This window comes from Perca flavescens, chromosome 3 (assembly GCF_004354835.1).
Source record: "Perca flavescens isolate YP-PL-M2 chromosome 3, PFLA_1.0, whole genome shotgun sequence".
Classification (NCBI taxonomy): Eukaryota; Metazoa; Chordata; class Actinopteri; order Perciformes; family Percidae; genus Perca; species Perca flavescens.
Window position 1 is genome coordinate 33622857 of NC_041333.1, and position 23047 is coordinate 33645903.

Here is a 23047-nt window from a genome sequence, read left to right on the forward strand (position 1 = left end):
GTAAACACTCTGACCCACATTCATGGACTGAAAAGTAGCACGTTAGCGAGTTTAGTTTAGCGTTTTTGTCAAACGAAGCTGGTTTCCAACAGAAAGGTCAGTGCAGATAGCAGGCATGTCGAAACAACAGAAGCTGAGCGTTAAAGGGAAAAGACCACTAAATCATCTGTGGCAACTATACATTAATATACACATTTCCTGTTTACATAATACACCCTTATAGTGTATGTTGATTACATGGTTGTATGAATGTCATATCTTTTTCTGTTAGTGTCCTAATGAAATAGCCTATTGTGAACGTTTCTTTAGATTCAAACAAATTTGATTTATATTAAATGGTTTTACAAGAACAACAGAAATCTAATTATATGACACTATCACATGTACATAACTTTGGCACCTCCAGCAAAGCCATGATATGCATAAATACAAAATAAAATAAGAATTGCACCTTTGCTATCACCCTCCAAGACATGCCTCAGCCCTTTCCACTTATTTTATTTATTTATTTTTACTTGCAAAATGTAGTTCAAAGCACATTACAAAATAAAAAAAAGAGCAGACCATTTTGACATCAGTTGAAATATTAAAATGCATTTTAATATCAAAACAGAAGGGAAGTAAAATAATAAAAGTTTTAAAACAAATTATTATAAACATAACAACTTTCACATCATCATCATCATCTGAATAATTGTAATCTTCTAAGATTGCCCAGTAGGTTAGATAATAAAGAAATTAGAATAACATCAGATTTAACAAAATAATAACCCAAATAATTACTGGAGATAACATTTAAACAGCACTTTATTGGTTGATTCTGTGTTGCTCTGTGACATTTAGCTAACAGTGTAAAGTTCTCCGAAAAAAACCCAAGCCATAACTTTTCTTGGCGTTCGACGAAGAAACTTTCCTTATTGTTTTATACTGTAAACTGTTACAAAGAGCAAAAGACAAACAGAAATGAGATGAAACCAATACAGATACCCAAAGTATAGTGCAAACCCACAACTTATAGCAACAGAAAATGCTCAGTCATAACTAAAAGCCATGCTATCAATTTAATGATTTGACATCAGAAAACTCCAATAAGCCAAAGATATGCCAAGTACATTTTTTAGTGATATATACGTAAATAGTGTCCAAGGCAACAATATAGGAAGAAAAAATGCAGCAGGAGAAAACGGCACTGGCACTCAGCTCTGCAGCACACTCAATTGACTTATGATGGAAATTTACAGCTGAAAGTGAAACGTAAACTAAAGCTACTGCTGCTGGTTAGCCTAGAGGGGCCACTGCTGCACACACAATTATGTTGAAAAACCAAACTTTTTTTCTTAATTTACTTCAGAGAGGTCAGAACACTCACCCTGTGTTGTATGTGTTGTCTGCAGGTGCAGAAGGAGAAGCTTCATGCAGAGCTGAAGCAGGTATTGAGTCAGAAGAGAAGTCACCTGAGAGAGTCGACCTGCCAGCTGGCCCAGCCAGAGATGGACTCCGAGACCACAGACGAACAGACAGTAAGCAGCCGTCTGATAAACGCTGTTAATATACAGGCTGGAATTACTTTTGTTTGTGTCAGTGGTTGGTCAGCAACTGGAGAGCATAGCTTTCCCTCTGTTTTAACTACCATCACTAATGTTTAAGGAGATGGAAGCACACAAAGTCCTTTTTTTTCCCTTTATGAGCCAAGTTATTTCCTTCGGTCATTCTCTGGAAAAGATGATGTAATCTAAGAACAGAGTGACCTTTCCTCTGTGACAGCTTAATGGATAAAATGGATTCAAGTAAAGTGTGAGGTGACTATTAACTGTACAGTAAATTCTGCACTCACTCAAGCAAGTGAAAACAAGATGTAAAACACATTTGGCCCCAAAATGGTGTTGACAGTTTTGTGGACTTCAGCAGCCACAGTGGTATTTTACTCCCATGTTTTAAATGTAGCACTTCCAATTTAAACAAATAAATCCAAAGTGTTCCTTTTGACTTGGATCAGACACTCTTAAACTTTAGATTTTTTTAGATTTAGCAGATTAATAAGACCAGTGACTTTATACATTAAAAAAACATATTCTGCTACTGTGAACTGCCGACCAAGTTGTCTAATCACTTTAGTCCTTGGTTAATTAAACCATTACAGTTTTTTCCGATTGCTAAACGACAGTGGGCACAACTGGAGTCACATGTGCAAAACTCAAACTACAGTCTACACTACCAACAGTCACCTGAGCTAAACAGTTCACATCAGCTGCAAAACAGGCTCAGTGCAGCCAAACACTATGCACAATCCTCACTGAGATAACACACACTGTCACTCAGAACACACTGAGAGTAAAAACACTAGCATCAAACACCAATACAGAAATTACAAACTTTCTCAGCTTTACAGTTTGAACAATTTGAGTGACTTGACACTACTCAATAGTTTATTTAAGGAAAAGATATAGATTGTATAATATACCAATTTTACGTAAGGTAAACAAGAATAATGAAAATCAGCAGTTTTCTTCAATATAGAATTTTATCTCTAGTAATTTATGGAATTACTGGGAAAAAAACTAAAGGTACATACGCAACAGTAACAAAGAATAGTGTGACTAATTCTGTCTCTCTCCAGCATCATGTGGCAGGTTTTCTTCATCGCATTAGATGTCTGCATCATCTCTAAATACTAACAAATGTGGTGTTTCTATTGCTTTCACCATAACCTCAGACATCTTACCTGGACATATTGGTATCTTTGCTCTTTTACCTGTTTCTCTCAAACAGTACAGTGTATAATTGTTTATTCTTATTTGGTGTTTGTATACAAAAAAGGCTTTCTGAGCTTTCTCTATATAAATACCATATATGTTCACTAACTAGTCTAAAACTAGACCCCTGCTTAGGCTTTCAGCTAAAATTGCAATCAGCAGTGTTTGATAGGCACCAGACTGAAATCTATTCTGTTTTGAATGTGTGGTTAACAGTTTTGACAGCAGTTAGAGTTTTGCACATGTGACTCCAGTTGTGCCCACTGTTGTTTACATTTTTGCTCAAGTTACGTCTCTTGGTCAGTTGATAACATGTCACTTTGCTGTAACACGTGGAAAATCAGAGGTTTATTTTCAAATATGAATCTATAGTATTACTGCAGTCTGGGATACATATATCTAACATAAGATTAATAATGAGAGACCAAAACAAAATGGAGATGAAATGTGTGTGTGTGTGTGTGTGTGTGTGTGTGTGTGTGTGTGTGTGTGTGTGTGTGTGTGTGTGTGTGTGTGTGTGTGTGTGTGTGTGTGTGTGTGTGTGTGTGTTAGTGTGAAGAGGACGCCTCCCAATCCGTGGAAATCGTGGTGGAGGCGGAGGCTGGAGCCAGCGGCTACAGTGTGACTGGTGGAGGACAGCGAGGGATCTTTGTTAAAGACGTCCTCAGAGACTCACCAGCCGCCAAACATCTCAGTCTACAGGAAGGTACCTGCAGTCACAACTGATTTATTTAGGGAGCACTTTTGGTAAACAGACTATGCTTTTAAATAAAAACACTGCAAACTCTGAGCCGTGGTGAGTTGTTGTTATTTGTAGTAATTGCACAATAAAGGTCTTGTGAATAATTCCTGTGTTAGCAGCAGGTGTATGCAGTGTTGCAGTTCCTCAGTGTGACCACCAGGGGGCAGTGAACATTGGTACTGAGCAGACAGACAGCAGGAAGTCAGTGTGCAAGTCACGCTTTTTTATAGATTATAATGAAGACAGAGCGGAACAGAAAAGAAAATATTTAAGGGGGAAAAAACAGATTATGTTTATTTTGTGAACACAATGGGCAACATTTCAACTACAGATGGTGGTCATCCTCAGGTAGCTACAAGTGAACACACCTGTATTTAATTGACCATGATTAAATGTTACACCATTTTCTCCTAATTAGCTTTTAACTTATATTGCCTCATTCTTATTTTCATAAGAATTGCAACACTTAGGCCATACTCATATAATATTTCTTAAAGATTATACGAGCTATGACCACACCCAGCGTGTAAATCCGCAAAGTAACCAGTAACTAAAGTTACTAAACAAATGCAGTGCTGTAAAAAGTACAATTTTTGTCTCTAAAATGTAATCAAGTAGAAGCATAAAGTAGGAAAAAAAATAAAAAAAATACTCAAGTACAGTACAAGTACCTCAAAATTTTACTTAAGTACAGTACTTGAATAAATGCATTTGGTTACTTTCCACCACTGGTGCTTGTTATTATAACCTGCTGTACTTCAGTGCAGTTTTTGACTATAGTCTTCTCACCCCTGGATGCAGGACACTACTGCACTTCTTTAACGCTTTAGTACTACAAAGCTAATTAAGACCATCAACTCCACACAACTCTCTGTATTTCTCAGTGTGGATATGTTCAGAAGATTGTGTCGTCCGGTGACTTTCCCGCGCAGAAACTCGAGTGAAGAAAATGACCTCTTCTGAAGTCCATGTTTTTTTAATCCTCCGTGTCTTCCTTGGCCACTAGCAACTGCGTGGAGGAGAGGCGGGGGTGCGTGCACGATCACGGAAGGCTTGTATCATGTGGACGCGCAGACAGTTTTGTTGTCATTAATTAGAATTCATCATGGGGGCGACATAAACTACGCACTATAGCTTTAAGAAAAGTAGATAATGCCAAATATACATCAGATTAAGTTAAGAATTTAGATTTTTGACCCCAACCCCAAGATTCATTAGTTACTTTGACAGGTTTTTAACACTGGACACACTAATTCATATTGTACTCTGTGTGAAGGGGACCAGCTGCTGAGTGCCAAGGTCTACTTCGACAACGTGAAGTATGAAGACGCTCTGAAGATCCTTCAGTGTGCCGAGCCATACAAGGTCAGCTTCCAGCTGAAGAGGAGCATCCCCGGAGTCGAGGTCTGCGTGCGGCCTCGAGTTCCCAGTGTGGAAGTCAAAGGTCCCAAAGCCAAGACTGCCAAAATGGTAATCAATTATGAATTTTTTTGTGGTATTCAGTCCCCCCAACTAAAATGTAATTTTAAAAAGTAGCATTTTCATTTAGTTATAAGACTTTGGTAAATCACAATCAGAAATACTTTATTGATCCCCGGGGAGAAATTGGGTTACGTTACAGTTGCCACTAACATAGAATAGAAATAGAAATATATGGACATACCGAAATTATAATAAAAATTAAAATAAGTATGTTAAAATATGAACATTATAAACAAAAATATCTTGAAAAAATAGAATAAGAAATAAGTAAAAAAATATATATATACATATGTAAATAATAAAAATGCAGAAAATGGGATCTATGATTAAGGGTTAAAATGCAAGAATAGTAAAAATAAATAAGAATATTAGTTGAATTGCCAGAGTAAATGCCTCATGAAAAGCCAAAATTCTTCAATCGCGTTTAGTTGTGACTTTAAAATGAAATGGTAACTTAAATTATTCCATCGCTTATAAATAATATAAACTTTTAGTCCAATCTTTTAGAGACTCAAATTATATTTAAAACATATCCGTAGTTTCCAAACACTTTCGGTTTTTAAATCGATCAACCTGCATAAAGACAGCCAGTCAACAGACCCTACTCAATTTGTTGACTGAATCTTTGTCATTCATGTGTGTTTCAGAGTGTGAAGGGCAGCAAGGCATTCAAGGCCAAGAAGAAGAGAGGTGGTCGTTTTGGTCTGAAGAGGCTGAAGGAGAAACGCAGAGAGGAGCTGGTGATTGAGGGAACGCCGCCCAGGCTGGAGATGAGTGACGTAGATGTGGAGTTTTCTCTCCCCAAATTCAAACAGAGGAGGAGCACGAAGGTCGAAGCAGAAGGAGCCGGAGGAGCAGCAGCCGTGGGGAAGGCAAAGAGAAGGATCAGGTTGGCCTTGTTTGTGTCCTTTCTGTGTTTGCTTTTCATTTTGAAATGGTCACAATTAGCTGCTGTGCTGTCTAAACAACATGTCAAGAGGTTTGTTGAGGAACATGTGTAATACAATACTTACTGATTGTATTTCAAAGACATCTTATGATCTGAAAAGTATTTTTTATAAGGCATTCTTTACATAGCATTTTGGAATATTTGCTGTGTCTTTTTTTGGCTATATTACAATGTTTTTCTTTTCTCATGTTCTTCCTTTTGTTAAATGGTTATCCCAGGTTTCCCCACATGAAAACAAAGAGTTACACTGGAGAAGACGCAGGAGGAAAAGTGGAAACAGGACAGCTCGAGGGACAGGTGAATATCTCTTCACCTGCGATACCTGGAGCTAAAGTGAAAACAAAAGGAAAAGGACACAAGTTTGGAATCACCTTTCCTAGGACCAAACACACAAAGTCAGGCTCAGCATTGGAAACTGGATCTGTGGAGCTGAAGCCTCCGAGTGTGATCATTCAGCAACCATCAGTGGAGTTCAGTTTGTCTGGTGATAAAAAAGTAGACGCGGAGAAGGGAGGAGTTAAGCTTAACGTGCCTGACGTGGAGTTTGCACTCCCTTCAGGAAAAGGTGAGGCATCTTTGCCCGCTGTGAAGGGAAAAGCAGAAATCAAAGTTCCGAAAATCGACATCAAAGGAGGAGTTGATGCAGAGGCAGCTGTTGGAAGAGTTGATGTAGACATAGGCAAAGGAGATGCAAAGCTAAGAATGCCAAAGTTGAAACTGCCCAAAGTTAGACTCTCACGTCATTCGGATGAGATAGATGGGGACATTAAGGTGAAAGCCAAAGGGATGAAGGTGCCTCACGCTAACATAATACCAAAAGTAGAAATCACAGGAGGTGGTGAGATTAATCTCCCTGAGGCAAATATCACCAAACCAAAGATGGAAGTTGATCTCTCAGGAAAAGCTACATCTATTAAAATGCCTTCTGTTGATATTCCTTTACCAAAAGTGAAGGGAAAGTCTGACATGGACGTCTCACTCCCAGAGTACGAAGGAGCTGGGAAGACGGCAATCAAAATGCCTGCCATTGACATCTCTGTGCCTGATGTTGATTTTGAATTGGACACCAGACACAGAATTCCTGATGAGGTGGAGGGCACTTTTAAAGGGCCCAAAATCTCCATGCCAAAAGTTGATATGTCGTTGCCAAAGATGGGATCATCCAATGTGGATATTGAAGGTCTAGAAGGTGGAGGGAAATTTAGTCTACCTTCTGTTGACATCTCTCCACCAAAGGTGAAAACAGAGGGTGGAGATGTGGATATGCACTACTATGTTGGTGGAGATGGGAAGTTCAAAATGCCTGAGTTTGACATATCCCTTCCAAATTTGAAGTCACCAGAAGGAGAAGTAAATATCAAAGCCGAAGGCTTCAAGTTACCCAAAGTAGACCTGACACTTCCCAAGGGCAAAGCAGTAATGACTGATATAACTGATATTGAAGGAGGAGGAAAATTTCAGGTACCATCGATTGACATCTCTCTCCCTAAAATGAAAACAGGTGAGGTGGTGGTTGACATTGAAGGCCCTGAAGTGAAAGGTGGTAAATTTGAAATGCCGACACTTGATATTTCTCTGCCCAAAGGCAAAATGGAAGGAGACATTGACGTAGAAGGACATGCTGGGAAGGGAGGAAAATTCAAAATGCCTACCTTTGATGTGTCTCTGCCAAAGCTTAAACAACCAGAGGGTCATGTGAACATAGAGACACCCACACTTGAGGGTGGGGGTAAGATCAAGATGCCCTCTCTTGATATATCAATGCCAAAAGGAAAGTTGGAGGATGACATTGAAATAGAGGGTCCATCTGCAAAAGGTGGAAGGTTCAAAATGCCCTCACTTGACGTCAGACTCCCTAAGATGGGGACAACTGGGGCTGAAGTTGACTTAAAAGGACCTGAAATTAAAGGAGAGAAAATTGAGATGCCATCAATAGATATTTCTCTACCAAAAGGTAAATCCAAGGGTGAGGTAGATATCGAGGGAAAGGAAGGCAAGTTCAAAATGCCTTCATATAATATAAATCTTCCAAAAATGAAGTTGTCTGAGGGAGAAGTTGTTTTGGAGGGACCTGAAATCAAAGGTGGAAAGATTGAGACGCCTACTGTCGATTTCTCTGTTCCCCAAGGAAACCTAGAGGGAGATTTGGACATTGGTGGCAGTAAAGTAAAAGGAGGCAAATTCAACATGCCCTCTTTAGACATTTCTCTCCCGAAAATGAAGCTACCTGAGGGAGACATGAAGCTAGAATGTCCTGAACTTCCAAATGTTGACTTTTCACTCCCCAAGGCAAATGTGGAGGGCAACATAGAGCTTGAGGGCAGTGATGGTAGCGGACACAGGTTCAAGATGCCAACTTTTGACATCTCATTCCCAAAGATGAAAACCAAGGAGGGAGAGGTTGATATTGAAGGACCTGAAGTCAAAGGAGGAGCAAAGTTCAACATGCCATCACTCGACATCTCTCCTCCTGCTATGAAATCACCAAAGGGGGAGGTAGAGATTGATGCTTCTGGAGCCAAAGGAGGAAAGTTTCAGATGCCTTCTTTAGATATATTACTACCAAAGATCAAATCACAGGGGGGTGACATTGATATTGAATCTCCTGAGTTTAAGGCAGATTTAGACCTAAAGGGAGGTGAGATCAAGGGAGGTAAAATAAACATGCCTACAGTTGATTTCACTCTTCCAAAAGGAAAAGCAGAGGGTAAGATGAATATTGAAGGACCTGCAGGGAAAGGAGGCAAGTTTAAGATGCCTACATTTGATAAATCGCTACCAAAGATGAAGATGCCTGAGGGAAATATTGGCCTTGAGGGACCCTCGGTTGATATCTCTATTCCAAAGGGAAAAGTAGAGGGTGACATAGAAACCAAAGGTAAAGGAGGACTTTTTCATATTCCCTCAATTGATGTTTCTCTACCTAAAATAAAATCAAAGCGAGGTGACATCAACATTGAGGGACCAGAAATTAAAGGTGGGGGAATTAAAATGCCAACAATTGACATTTCAACCCCTCAAGGATCATTAGAAGGTGATTTCACTGTCGAGGGTGAAGGAAAAGAAGGAAAATTCAGCCTGCCGTCAGTAGACATCGCCCTCCCTGAAGTAAAATTCCCTGAAGGAGATGTGAATTTTCAAGGGCCGAAAGTTAAAGGTTGGAAATATGAAATGCCAAAAGTAAACCTCTCGCTTCCTAAAGGAAAAGCACAGGGAGACATTGATCTTGACATTTGCTCTGGAAAAGATGGGAATATTGAAATACAATCCTATCATACTGGACTTCCTAGAGGAAAATTCAAAGGTCCTGAGCTTAAGGGAGGACAAATCAACATGCCAGACATTGACCTGTCACTCCCCAAAGGAAAGGCTGACCTCAGTATTGAGGGGCCTGAGGAAAAAGGAGGAAAATTCAAAATGCCAAAATTCGACGTTTCACTTCCAAAGATTAACCTGCCAGAGGGCAATGTCAAACTGGAAGGACCAGGGATAAAAGGAAAAATGGAAATGCCAACTGTTGATATTTCACTTCCAAAAGGAAAGCTAGCAGGAGATGTTGACACTGAAGGGAACGGTGGTAAAGGAGGCAAGTTTCACATGCCTTCACTTGATATCTCTCTTCCTAAAATCAAAGGTGATATGTCACTCCCTAAAATTAAGTCTCCAGAGGTAGATATCAGCCTTGAGGGTCCTGATGTTGAAGGAGGAAAGTTTAACTTGCCAACTGTTGCCATTTCACTCCCCAAAGGAAAAGCTGAGGGTGACCTTGATGTTGAGGGTCCTGAGGTGAAGGGGGGTACATTTAAAATGCCAAAAGGTGAAGTTTCTTTACCAAAGGTGAGTCTCCCAGAGGGTGATGTCAAAATAAAAAGCCCAGAAATCAAAGGAGGGAAGATTGAAATGCCAGACATTAATATGTCACTACCCAAAGGAAAAGCTGGAGGGGAAATTGAAGGACATGCTGGCAAAGGAGGCAAGTTCCATATGCCCTCTGTTGACATCTCTCTTCCTAAAATGAAAGCTAAGGGACCAGAGATAAATATCGTAGGCCCTAAAGTTAAAGTTGGAAAGCTAAACATACCATCACTTGACGTTTCTCTGCCCAAAGTAAAATCTCCTGATGTAGATACCAGCCTTGAGGGTCCTGATCTCAAAGGAGGAAAGGTCAACATCCCAACTGTTGACATTTCACTTCCCAAAGGAAAAGTTGAGAGTGACATAAATGTTGAAGGCCTTGAGGTGAAAGGAGGGAAATTCAAAATGCCGAAATTTGATGTATCTCTGCCAAAAGTGAGTCTGCCAAAGGTTGATGCCAATGTGGAAGGACCAGATATGAAAGGAAGAAATGAAATGCCAACTCTTGATATTTCACTTCCAAAAGGAAAAGCAGATGTGGATATTGACATTGATGGGCACAGTGTTAAAGGAGGCAAGTTGCACATGCCCTCACTTGATATATCTATTCCTAAAATGAAAGCAAAGGGAGTTGATGTTGATATTGAAGGACCGGAACTTAAAGGTAACATTTCACTCACCAAAGGAAACGCTGAGGGTGACCTTGACATTGAAGGTCCTGAAGTGAAGGAGGGTACATTTAAAATGCCAAAATTTGATATCTCATTGCCAAAAGTGAATCTCCCAGAGGGTGATGTCAAAATAAAAGGCCCAGACATCAAGGGAGGCAAGATTGAAATGCCAGACATTGACCTGTCACTACCCAAAGGAAAAGCAAAAGGAGAAATAGACATTGAAGGACATGCAGGAGGCAAGTTCCATATGCCCTCTGTTGATATTTCTCTTCCTAAATTGAAAGCAAAGGGAGTTGATGTCAATATTGAAGGTCCTGAACTTAAGGGAGGGAAAATCAACATGCCAGACATTGACCTGTCACTCCCCAAAGGAAATGCTGATCTTAGTATTGAGGGTTCTGAGGTAAAAGGAGGCAAATTCAAAATGCCTAAATTTGATGTTTCACTTCCAAAGATGAACCTGCTAGAAGGCAATGTCAAAGTGGAAGGACCAGAGATGCCAGCTGTTGACATTTCAGTTCCAGTGGAAAGAGAAGAGGGAGATATCAAGATTGAAGGACCATCTGGAAAGGGAAAGATTGAAGTGACAAAGGTTGACCTATCTGGTAAAAAAGGTGGTGGGCTCCACATGCCAACTCTTGACATAAATCTCCCCAAATTTGATCTTGACCTCAGCCTTCCCTCTGGTCTGAAAGACCAAAGCCTCAAAGTGGACACCAGTGGTCAAGCATCAGGAGATTTGAAGATGTCTGGTCTCAAACAAGATATTAATCCAGCCAAGTTAAAGGTAAAGGGTGTGGACATCAAGACAGGTGGTACAGAAGGCCCAGGTGTATCCCTCAAACTTCCCAATGTCAAACTACCAACAGTTGACATCTCAGCTCCAAGGGTGGATCTAGACTTTGGCCTCACTAAACCTAAAGGTGACGATGTGGAAGTGGAACTTCTGAAAGCAGAGGGAGGCAGGCCTTCTTCAGGGGGCAGCTTTGATCTACCTAATGTCTCCCTTAAAGTCCCCAGTTTTTCTCTTCCCAGATTTGGTGGAAAGTCTAAGAGTGGTGATTTGGTGATATCTGGCCCCAAGGGGGATGTTTCCCTCAGCGCACCACATGTGGAAGGAGAGATTAGGGCACCATCAGTGGAGTTTGATGGGGATGGAAAGGTCAAGGTGAAAAAACCTAAAATCAAAATGCCCTCATTTGGTATATCCAAAAAGCATGCAGATGTATCCGTGTCATGTCCTGATGTGGATGTTAAAGTAAAGAAAGGGAAAATTGGCATTTCTAAACCAGAAGTCAATGTTGGGAGCCCAGATGATAAATCAAAATACAAAGTGAAATTCCCTAAGTTTAAAATATCATCAGCAAAAGGTCAACTCTCAGAGGGAGAGGTTGATGCGAAACTAGAGGGAAATGTGGAAGGAAAAGGTGGCTTCCATGCACCTGACGTCACTGTCAAACTACCAAAGTTCTCCATGCTAGGATTTGGCTCCAAAGAAAAAGATTTAGGTAAGCCAAGTGGTTACCTTGAGTCGAAGGCCAAAGTTAAGATGCCCTCTGTCGAACTGTCGCTACCAGCAGCTAAAACACCAGATAATGAGATTCTCCTTCCCAAAGCAGAGGTTGATGTCTCAGAGGCTGATATCAGAGGTTATGAGGGAAACCTCAAAATTCCCAAAATGCCCATGATTGATGTTTCCATTCCCAAAATAGACCTAGATGTGTCCCTGCCAAAAGTAAAGCATGATGCAAAGGTTGATGAACAAGGAGGAAAATTCAAGATACCACACATCAAGATGCCTGACATTGACTTCTCCCTTCCTAAAGGTAAAGCAGGTGACACTGAAGGAGGTCACGTTGGAGTCGATGCAGAAGGAGGAAAATTTAAAATGCCTCACGTAAAAATGCCAGATGTTGACATCTCTCTGCCCAAAGGAAAGATTGAGGGTCCAGACATTGAAATGGAGGGAGGTACTGGAGGAAAATTCAAAATGCCTCACATGAAAATGCCCAACATTGACATCTCTCTGCCAAAAGGAAAGATCGAAGGTCCAGACATTGAAATGGAGGGAGGTACCGGAGGAAAGTTCAAAATGCCTCACATGAAAATGCCACATGTTGACATGTCTCTGCCCAAAGGAAAGATTGAAGGTCCAGATGTTGAAATGGAGGGAGGTACCGGAGGAAAGTTCAAAATGCCTCACATGAAAATGCCCAACATCGACATCTCTCTACCAAAAGGAGAGATTGAAGGTCCAGAGATTGAAATGGAGGGAGGTACTGGAGGAAAGTTCAAAATGCCTCACATGAAAATGCCAGATGTTGACATCTCTCTACCTAAAGGAAAGATTGAGGGTCCAGAGATGGAGATCAAAGGAGAAGGTGGAAAATTCAAGATGCCACATCTCAGCATGCCCTCTGTTGATATTTCACTGCCCAAAGGAAAGATTCAGGGTCCAGACATTGAAATGGAGGGAGGTACCGGAGGAAAATTCAAAATGCCTCACATGAAAATGCCAGATGTTGACATCTGTCTACCTAAAGGAAAGATTGAGGGTCCAGACATTGAAATGGAGGGAGGTACTGGAGGAAAATTCAAAATGCCTCACATGAAAATGCCCAACGTTGACATCTCTCTACCTAAAGGAAAGATTGAGGGTCCAGACATTGAAATGGAGGGAGGTACTGGAGGAAAATTCAAAATGCCTCACATGAAAATGCCCAACGTTGACATCTCTACCTAAAGGAAAGATTGAGGGTCCAGACATTGAAATGGAGGGAGGTACTGGAGGAAAATTCAAAATGCCTCACATGAAAATGCCCAACGTTGACATCTCTCTACCTAAAGGAAAAATTGAGGGTCCAGAGATGGAGATCAAAGGAGAAGGTGGAAAATTCAAGATGCCACATCTCAGCATGCCCTCTGTTGATATTTCACTGCCAAAAGGAAAGGTTGAGGGTCCAGACATTGAAATGGAGGGAGGTACTGGAGGAAAATTCAAAATGCCTCACATGAAAATGCCCAACGTTGACATCTCTCTACCCAAAGGAAAGATTGAGGGTCCAGACATTGAAATGGAGGGAGGTACTGGAGGAAAATTCAAAATGCCTCACATGAAAATGCCTAACGTTGACATCTCTCTACCTAAAGGAAAGATTGAGGGTCCAGACATTGAAATGGAGGGAGGTACTGGAGGAAAATTCAAAATGCCTCACATGAAAATGCCCAACGTTGACATCTCTCTACCTAAAGGAAAGATTGAGGGTCCAGAGATGGAGATCAAAGGAGAAGGTGGAAAATTCAAGATGCCACATCTCAGCATGCCCTCTGTTGATATTTCACTGCCAAAAGGAAAAGTTGAGGGTCCAGACATTGAAATGGAGGGAGGTACTGGAGGAAAATTCAAAATGCCTCACATGAAAATGCCCAACATTGACATCTCTCTGCCCAAAGGAAAGATTGAGGGTCCAGACATTGAAATGGAGGAAGGTACTGGAGGAAAATTCAAAATGCCTCACATGAAAATGCCCAACGTTGACATTTCTCTACCTAAAGGAAAGATTGAAGGTCCAGATGTTGAAATGGAGGGAAGGACTGGAGGAAAGTTCAAAATGCCTCACATGAAAATGCCAGATGTTGACATCTCTCTACCTAAAGGAAAGATTGAGGGTCCAGAGATGGAGATCAAAGGAGAAGGTGGAAAATTCAAGATGCCACATCTCAGCATGCCCTCTGTTGATATTTCACTGCCAAAAGGAAAGGTTGAGGGTCCAGACATTGAAATGGAGGGAGGTACTGGAGGAAAATTCAAAATGCCTCACATGAAAATGCCCAACATTGACATCTCTCTGCCCAAAGGAAAGATTGAGGGTCCAGACATTGAAATGGAGGAAGGTACTGGAGGAAAATTCAAAATGCCTCACATGAAAATGCCCAACGTTGACATCTCTCTACCTAAAGGAAAGATTGAAGGTCCAGATGTTGAAATGGAGGGAAGGACTGGAGGAAAGTTCAAAATGCCTCACATGAAAATGCCAGATGTTGACATCTCTCTACCTAAAGGAAAGATTGAGGGTCCAGAGATGGAGATCAAAGGAGAAGGTGGAAAATTCAAGATGCCACATCTCAGCATGCCCTCTGTTGATATTTCACTGCCAAAAGGAAAGGTTGAGGGTCCAGACATTGAAATGGAGGGAGGTACTGGAGGAAAATTCAAAATGCCTCACATGAAAATGCCAGATTTTGACATCTCTCTACCTAAAGGAAAGATTGAAGGTCCAGATGTTGAAATGGAGGGAAGGACTGGAGGAAAGTTCAAAATGCCTCACATGAAAATGCCAGATGTTGACATCTCTCTACCTAAAAGAAAGATTGAGGGTCCAGACATTGAAATGGAGGGAGGTACTGGAGGAAAATTCAAAATGCCTCACATGAAAATGCCAGATGTTGACATCTCTCTACCTAAAGGAAAGATTGAAGGTCCAGATGTTGAAATGGAGGGAAGGACTGGAGGAATGTTCAAAATGCCTCACATGAAAATGCCAGATGTTGACATCTCTCTGCCCAAAGGAAAGATTGAGGGTCCAGACATTGAAATGGAGGGAGGTACCGGAGGAAAGTTCAAAATGCCTGACATGAAAATGCCAGATGTTGACATCTCTCTACCTAAAGGAAAGATTGAGGGTCCAGATGTTGAAATGGAGGGAGGGACTGGAGGAAAGTTCAAAATGCCTCACATGAAAATGCCAGATGTTGACATCTCTCTGCCCAAAGGAAAGATTGAAGGTCCAGATGTTGAAATGGAGGGAAGGACTGGAGGAAAGTTCAAAATGCCTCACATGAAAATGCCAGGTTTTGACATCTCTCTACCTAAAGGAAAGATTGAAGGTCCAGATGTTGAAATGGAGAGAAGGACTGGAGGAAAGTTCAAAATGCCTCACATGAAAATGCCAGGTTTTGACATCTCTCTACCTAAAGGAAAGATTGAAGGTCCAGATGTTGAAATTGAGGGAAGGACTGGAGGAAAGTTCAAAATGCCTCACATGAAAATGCCAGATGTTGACATCTCTCTACCTAAAGGAAAGATTGAGGGTCCAGAGATGGAGATCAAAGGAGAAGGTGGAAAATTCAAGATGCCACATCTCAGCATGCCCTCTGTTGATATTTCACTGCCAAAAGGAAAGGTTGAGGGTCCAGACATTGAAATGGAGGGAGGTACTGGAGGAAAATTCAAAATGCCTCACATGAAAATGCCAGATTTTGACATCTCTCTACCTAAAGGAAAGATTGAGGGTCCAGACATTGAAATGGAGGGAGGTACTGGAGGAAAATTCAAAATGCCTCACATGAAAATGCCAGATTTTGACATCTCTCTACCTAAAGGAAAGATTGAAGGTCCAGATGTTGAAATGGAGGGAAGGACTGGAGGAAAGTTCAAAATGCCTCACATGAAAATGCCAGATGTTGACATCTCTCTACCTAAAAGAAAGATTGAGGGTCCAGACATTGAAATGGAGGGAGGTACTGGAGGAAAATTCAAAATGCCTCACATGAAAATGCCAGATGTTGACATCTCTCTACCTAAAGGAAAGATTGAAGGTCCAGATGTTGAAATGGAGGGAAGGACTGGAGGAATGTTCAAAATGCCTCACATGAAAATGCCAGATGTTGACATCTCTCTGCCCAAAGGAAAGATTGAGGGTCCAGACATTGAAATGGAGGGAGGTACCGGAGGAAAGTTCAAAATGCCTGACATGAAAATGCCAGATGTTGACATCTCTCTACCTAAAGGAAAGATTGAGGGTCCAGATGTTGAAATGGAGGGAAGGACTCGAGGAAAGTTCAAAATGCCTCACATGAAAATGCCAGATGTTGACATCTCTCTGCCAAAAGGAAAGATTGGGGGTCCAGACATTGAAATGGAGGGAAGTACCGGAGGAAAGTTCAAAATTCCTCACATGAAAATGCCAGATGTTGACATCTCTTTACCTAAAGGAAAGATTGAGGGTCCAGATATGGAGATCAAAGGAGAAGGTGGGAAATTCAAGATGCCACATCTTAGCATGCCCTCTGTTGATATTTCACTGCCCAAAGGAAAAATTGAGGGTCCAGACATTGAAATGGAGGGAGGTACTGGAGGAAAATTCAAAATGCCTCACATGAAAATGCCCAACATCGACATCTCTCTGCCAAAAGGAAAGATTGAAGGTCCAGACGTTGAAATGGAGGGAGGTACTGGAGGGAAGTTCAAAATGCCTCACATGAAAATGCCAGATGTTGACATCTCTCTACCTAAAGGAAAGACTGAAGGTCCAGACGTTGAAATAGAGGGAGGTACCGGAGGGAAGTTCAAAATGCCTCTCATGAAAATGCCCAACATTGATGTCTCTCTCCCCAAAGGAAAGATTGAAGGCCCAGATGTCGAAATAGAGGGAGGTGCAGGAGGAAAGTTCAAATTGCCTCATTGGAAAATGCCAGATGTTGACATTGCTTTTTCCAAAGGAAAATCTGGCAAAATTGAAGGAGTGGAGTTGGAGATTGAGGTAGGCAAATCTGCAATGCCACACATTACAATGCCCTCAGTAGACATGTCACTGCCAAAAGGAAAGACTGAGGGTCCCAAAGTTGAAATTAAGGGTGAGGGAGGAAAGTTCAAGATGCCAAAAGTGGACATATCTCTTCCAAAAGGAAAACCTTCAATCAAAGGTCCAGAGGTAGATATTAAGGGAGATGGGGGACAGTTCAAAATGCCTAATGTGGGCATATCTATCCCCAAAGGAAAAGAAAGTATTGACATATCAGAGGAGAAAATGGCAGCAGATGGAGGAACCATCCAACTGCCCCATGTCAAGATGCCCAAAGTTGATATTTCACTTCCTAAAGGTAAAAGTAAAGATATTGAAGCAACTGCTATAGAGATGGAAGTCACAGGAGGAAAGTTCAAAGGTCCACATGTTAAACTTCCAAAGGGGGGTATATCAGTGCTGAAGGATAAATCAGGTGAAGTGGAGATCAACTTACCAACAGTTGAGGCAGGAGGGAAAGTTAAAGTGCCACAGGTCACATCACCAGATCTGGACATCGATGTGAGACTTGGTAAACCTAAACAAGACACAGAGGCTCATGGGGAAGCTGATTTGCATGTTGAGGGAGAGCACAAAGGTCTGAAACTCAAGATGCCAACAATAGATATCAAAGGTCCAAAAGGAGACCTGGAGCTTGATATAGGACTTCATAGAGGAGAGGGCAATAAGGACAGGAAAAAAATTGAACTACCTGACTTGGACCTCAACACAACAGGTAGCAGCAGCAAAGTAAAGGGGCCTAAAGTCAAAGGAACAAAATTCAAGATTGGAATGCCAAAAAAGAAAACTGGCAGAGATGTAACAGCAGAAGCAAAAATATGCAAAAAATGTGGGGATGAAGAGATAGGTGGTAAAGCCAAACACAGATGCAGGGGTAAAGAAAGATTTGAACATGATGTTAAACTTGAAACTCACAACGGACATAAAGACAACAAAGATCGTATTAACATCCCAGTGCCAGAGGTTACAATACCAACCAAACAAGGTTCAGCAGAATTAGGAACAGGGGGAGAGGGTAGCCTCTTGTCACCCAGAGCAGATATCAAAGTCCCTAGGATTCCAGACATAGAGTTTGATATTGCTACATCACATAATGAAGATGAGGACAAAACCGAAAAAGGCAAGAAAATCAAAATCCCAAAGTTTGGTGTCCCATTACCCTCCATGTCCTCTCCTGAGGGAAAATTGAATATCTTTGGGCCAGAAATTCAGTATGAGGGCCCTAAAATGCCCAAAGTAAAGAAAGCTGTCTTTGTCTTGGTAAATCCTCCTCAAACAGGTGAGCATGCTGCATGCACAGGCCACCTAGAAAAGGAGACAACACCTGAGGCTGACAAAGAGGATGTCAAAGTGAAGATGCCCAAAATAAAAATGAAGCCAAGCTTTGGGAAGTCCAAAGATAAAGCAGCTGCTGTGTCATTTTCTCCTGGCAAATCAGGGTCGTTTGATGTCAATCTAAGGGGCAACGGTTCAGGTTCAAGTCTAAACGGTGAAAAAGATGCATGTCCTCACAAGGCCTCCAATGACGATAAAAGGACTTTCAGTGGCAAAATTAAACTTCCAAAGGTGGAGTTAACCTCTCCATATGGCAAGATGGCTGCAGAGGGGGAGGACACTGAAATGAGTTTGAAACTGGGAAAGGATTCATCACCAGGAGAAGTGGAGGGAGACACTAAAGGGCTTGAAGTACAATCAGGCAAGATGGCCTTCGCTGGTTTTAGTGACGAGCTCTCGAAGGATGTGGTGTCATCTCATGCCAGAACAGATATGCTGGACAGAGACAGCTCAGAGTCCCCTGCTAGTTTTACCATGGAGTTCAGCTCAGCAAAGGTCCAGTCTTGGAGCGAGGTCGAGAGCCACAGCAGAGAGTCTGAAGAAAGAGAGTCTTCCCCCTGGTTCAAGGTCCCAAAGTTCACCCTGAAGCCACACTCCACAGGTAGGAATAAAGAAACTATCAACTGAGATGACAAGACATTTGAAAAATTAGTCATGGAATTTTTTACAAAAGGTTGATGTCCAGGTCAAACATGTTTTATCATACTCGTTAAAGAGGAGTTAATGACTTGATTACTTGTTTATATTGAACAGTATATACAGTATAGGTTAACCTTATCTTATAATGATTCATTCAGTTTGTATTTAAACACTTAAACACCTGCTGACCAGCTCCATTATGGGATGTGAAGGACTCATATTAAGGCCTAAAGTCGGTATGTGTTAGCCTTTGCTGCATTGATTTTGGCCTCTCTTTTTTTATTCATCTTTCGCAAGTTCCCCAAACTTTAAAGTGCAATATTAAACCACTGGAGTACTCCTTTGAACAACACAGTGAATAATTGCACAAATCTTCCAGAATTAATAATAATGTTCACAATATGTATAAGCTTTGTATGTGTTTCATACTTGACACCTGCATTCTATCATTACTTCACTATATTATAGTATACAGTACAGGCCAAAAGTTTGGACACACCTTCTCATTCAATTTCTTTCCTTTATTTTCATGACTATTTACATTGTAGATTCTCACTGAAGGCATCAAAACTATGAATGAACACATATGGAATTATGTACTTAACAAAAAAGTTTGAAATAACTGAAAACATGTCTTATATTTTAGATTCTTCAAAGTAGCCACCCTTTGCTCTGATTACTGCTTTGCACACTCTTGGCATTCTCTTGATGAGCTTCAAGAGGTAGTCACCTGAAATGGTTTTCCAACAGTCTTGAAGGAGTTCCCAGAGATGCTTAGCACTTGTTGGCCCTTTTGCCTTCACTTTGCGGTCCAGCTCACCCCAAACCATCTCGATTGGGTTCAGGTCCGGTGACTGTCGAGGCCAGGTCATCTGGCGCGGCGCTCCATCACTCTCCTTCTTGGTCAAATAGCCCTTACACAGCCCGGAGGTGTGTTTGGGGTCATTGTCCTGTTGAAAAATAAATGATGGTCCAACTAAACGCAAACCGGATGGGATGGCAGAAATCTCTTCTGCTTGTTGCATCTCCTTAGCAGTGGTTTCCTAGCAGCTACTTGACCATGAAGGCCTGATTTGCTGATTTGTCTCCTCTTAACAGTTGTTCTAGAGATGTGTCTGCTGCTAGAACTCTGTGTGGCATTCATCTGGTCTCTAATCTGAGCTGCTGTTAACTTGGGATTTCTGAGGCTGGTGAATCGGATGAACTTATCTTCAGCAGCAGAGGTGACTCTTGGTCTTCCTTTCCTGGGGCGGTCCTCATGTGAGCCAGTTTTGTTGTAGCGCTTGATGGTTTTTGCGACTGCACTTGGGGACACATTCAAAGTTTTTGCAATTTTCCGGACTGACTGACCTTCATTTGTTAAAGTAATGATGGCCACTCGTTTCTCTTTACTTACAGTAGCTGATTGGTTCTTGCCATAATATGAATTCTAACAGTTGTCCAATAGGGCTGTCGGCTGTGTATCAACCTGACTTCTGCATAACACAACTGATGGTCCCAACCCCATTAATAAGGGAAAAAATTACACCAATTAACCCTGACAAGGCACACCTGTGAAGTGAAACCATTTCAGGTGACTACCTCATGAAGCTCACTGAGAGAACACCAAGGGTTTGCAGCGCTATCAAAAAAGCAAAGAGTGGCTACTTTGAGGAATCTAAAATATAAGACATGTTTTCAATTATTTCACACTTTTTTGTTAAGGACATAATTCCATATGTGTTCATTCATAGTTTTGATGCCTTCAGTGAGAATCTACAATGTAAATAGTCATGAAAATAAAGAAACACATTGAATGAGAAGGTGTGCCCCAACTTTTGGCCTGTACTGTACTTCATTACAGTGTGCACTACATTATACATAATTTATTCTTGCTATTGCCTGTGATGTGTTTTGTTTGTGTTTATTCTATAACTTATTAATATATCATCTCCTATTTTGTCTCTGCTACATAAGACTAAGTTTCTTTTCCCTCTTGATTTCTTCACCTATTCTCCTCTCCTCTCCCTGCTTCCTTTCCTCTACTTGCCTCTGCTTGTTTCCTCTCCTCCTCCCCCAGGCTTCCTTCAGATAACCCCAGAGGGTTCTCCTCAGGCCCAGCGAAAGGGGGAGGTGGGAGGCGAGGCCGATGTATCGGGGTCTTTCTGCCTCCACACCTCCGGGCTTGACTTCACCACCCAGGACATATCCGAAGAGAACCGAGTCTCCTCCACCGAGGATGGATCTGTCACTATGGTGACTAAGACCACCAGGATCACCCGGCACATGGTTACCAGTGAAACGCGAACAGGTGAATCTTCAGCAACCACGACAACAACTCACCAGGCGTCGGACTTCAAGCACTGAGGATGCTGTAATAATATCTTAAATGTTTTTCTTTGGTGAGGTTGCAGTGTTCTTGTATGCTAAGCCTGCAACGTGGCAGACTACGATTAAGTACAAGTCTTTATTTTATATTTTAATAGGTGAGGCTAAAGCAACAGAGTAATATATATGCTTCCTTTTTTCATTTTAAATGTGACTATTTTTTGTAACCGTTCTTCGACTTTTGTTAGTTTAGTCCTAATTATTTATCGGATTTTGTTTGGTTTTAAAGTTTTCACTCTGAATGTAAACATGTCACATTATGTTATTATTTATTGTTGTTTGTGTGTTCAAAATGTGCTGGAATGAGTCATTTATCCACATCAGCATCATGGATTTGACCATAATAAGTTCATTTTGGGCCAGTGCAGGCCAGAGTAATATTTATGTAAATACAACTATATCATTGTTTTTTTTTTTTTTTTTAAGCAGTATCCCTTCAAATCGAAATGTAATTATTTTCATATTCACCAGAGTCAGGAGAGGAAATTATATTTTTTTGACCTGATGAGCTATTTTGTTTGTCTTGAAGGAAAAGTGTGAGCTTTTTGAGATTTAGGCTATTTTCATTTTTCTGCCATAGTTTTATATTTTAAGCATTTAGCTGGTGCTGTTACCCAGAAATAGTCACAGTGAGTAATACACTCTGAACTCTTTCTTTCTGCTGTGGGGATCAAACCTGTGACCGTTTGGTTACAGGTTGCTCTCGAACATTTACTGTAGGCCACCCTGCTGCTAATCTATTTATATTTGTTTTACACTGTACACTGCCAGAAAATGACGCCACTGTATATTTTGCGACTGAGACTTTAGCTTCAAGATAGACCTTCTGGCTGATGCGGATTTCTCGAAACTCAGCTGTGAACTACGTTGAGTTTCAAAACAAATCGACAGCAAACTAGGACGAAAAATGTAGGGTTTTAGGGATGCTGTTGGGTGCTTTAACAAAATCAGTGAGAGGAGTTTTAAAGGTAAAACTGTAATCCTTTTTTCTCTTGACACTTAAAAAGTAGCTCTCTAAAAAATGATGTTACTATCAGGCTGCTACAATGACAGACTGGCTAAGGAGTGGCGAGCCTCGATGTTGTACAAACACCACCGAAGAGAGGGGATCAAGAACAAGAGGACCAAGGCACGTTTTCCTTTGGCTTAGAATGTCTTAAATAATCTGACATTCTTCTGTTTATTGAATATTATTGAAAATATTACAGAATAAAGTTGGATGTTAAAATGTCAGATTAATTAAAAGCATTTTCACTATCCCTTATTTTTCAAAAAGAGTGTCCTCAATTTTAACGTATAAATTGCTTTATTGTTAAATGGGGAGGCTTTATGCTGTCTTTTAGATATTGACTTTATTGTCTCTACATTGAGACATTTAAGTTTCATTCTCAAATGCAGTACCCACCATTTGAGAAAAACAGCTACTGTTTCTGGAATGAAATGAAAACTTTTGAAAACTACTGATTGTATACACCACTCATAGCCATTTACTTAAAAGAGAACAGTTTCACACGATGCAACCATCCGATTTTTTAAAAATAATGAGCTACTTTTCAAGTGGATGTAAAGCATTTAAGAATGGACACTTTTGCTTTACTTGGTTGGTAGATGGTAGAAGAAATCCTGACAAATCTACTCCCACACTTTTTTCATTAACATTTAACACT

General features: G+C 40.9%; 1 protein-coding gene across 6 annotated transcripts in view; it reads left to right on the top strand.

Annotated features, from left to right (window-relative positions):
* The window catches only part of prx (periaxin), a 39477-nt gene extending 16838 nt beyond the window's left edge, over positions 1-22639 (top strand). Inside the window, exons 4-11 of one of the 6 annotated variants that reach the window (XM_028570396.1) lie at positions 1395-1520; positions 3306-3459; positions 4772-4965; positions 5625-5866; positions 6145-12809; positions 14023-15546; positions 15850-18975; positions 21073-22639. In XM_028570396.1, coding sequence (XP_028426197.1) covers positions 1491-1520; positions 3306-3459; positions 4772-4965; positions 5625-5866; positions 6145-12809; positions 14023-15546; positions 15850-18975; positions 21073-21359 — 12222 coding nt within the window. In that variant the 5' untranslated portion in view covers positions 1395-1490 and the 3' untranslated portion in view covers positions 21360-22639. Of the gene's footprint in view, positions 1-1394; positions 1521-3305; positions 3460-4771; positions 4966-5624; positions 5867-6144; positions 12810-14022; positions 18976-21072 lie in introns of all 6 variants that reach the window. The other 5 variants (XM_028570389.1, XM_028570416.1, XM_028570379.1 and 2 more) reach the window with 5 other exon arrangements.
* Positions 22640-23047: the final 408 nt, after the last annotated feature.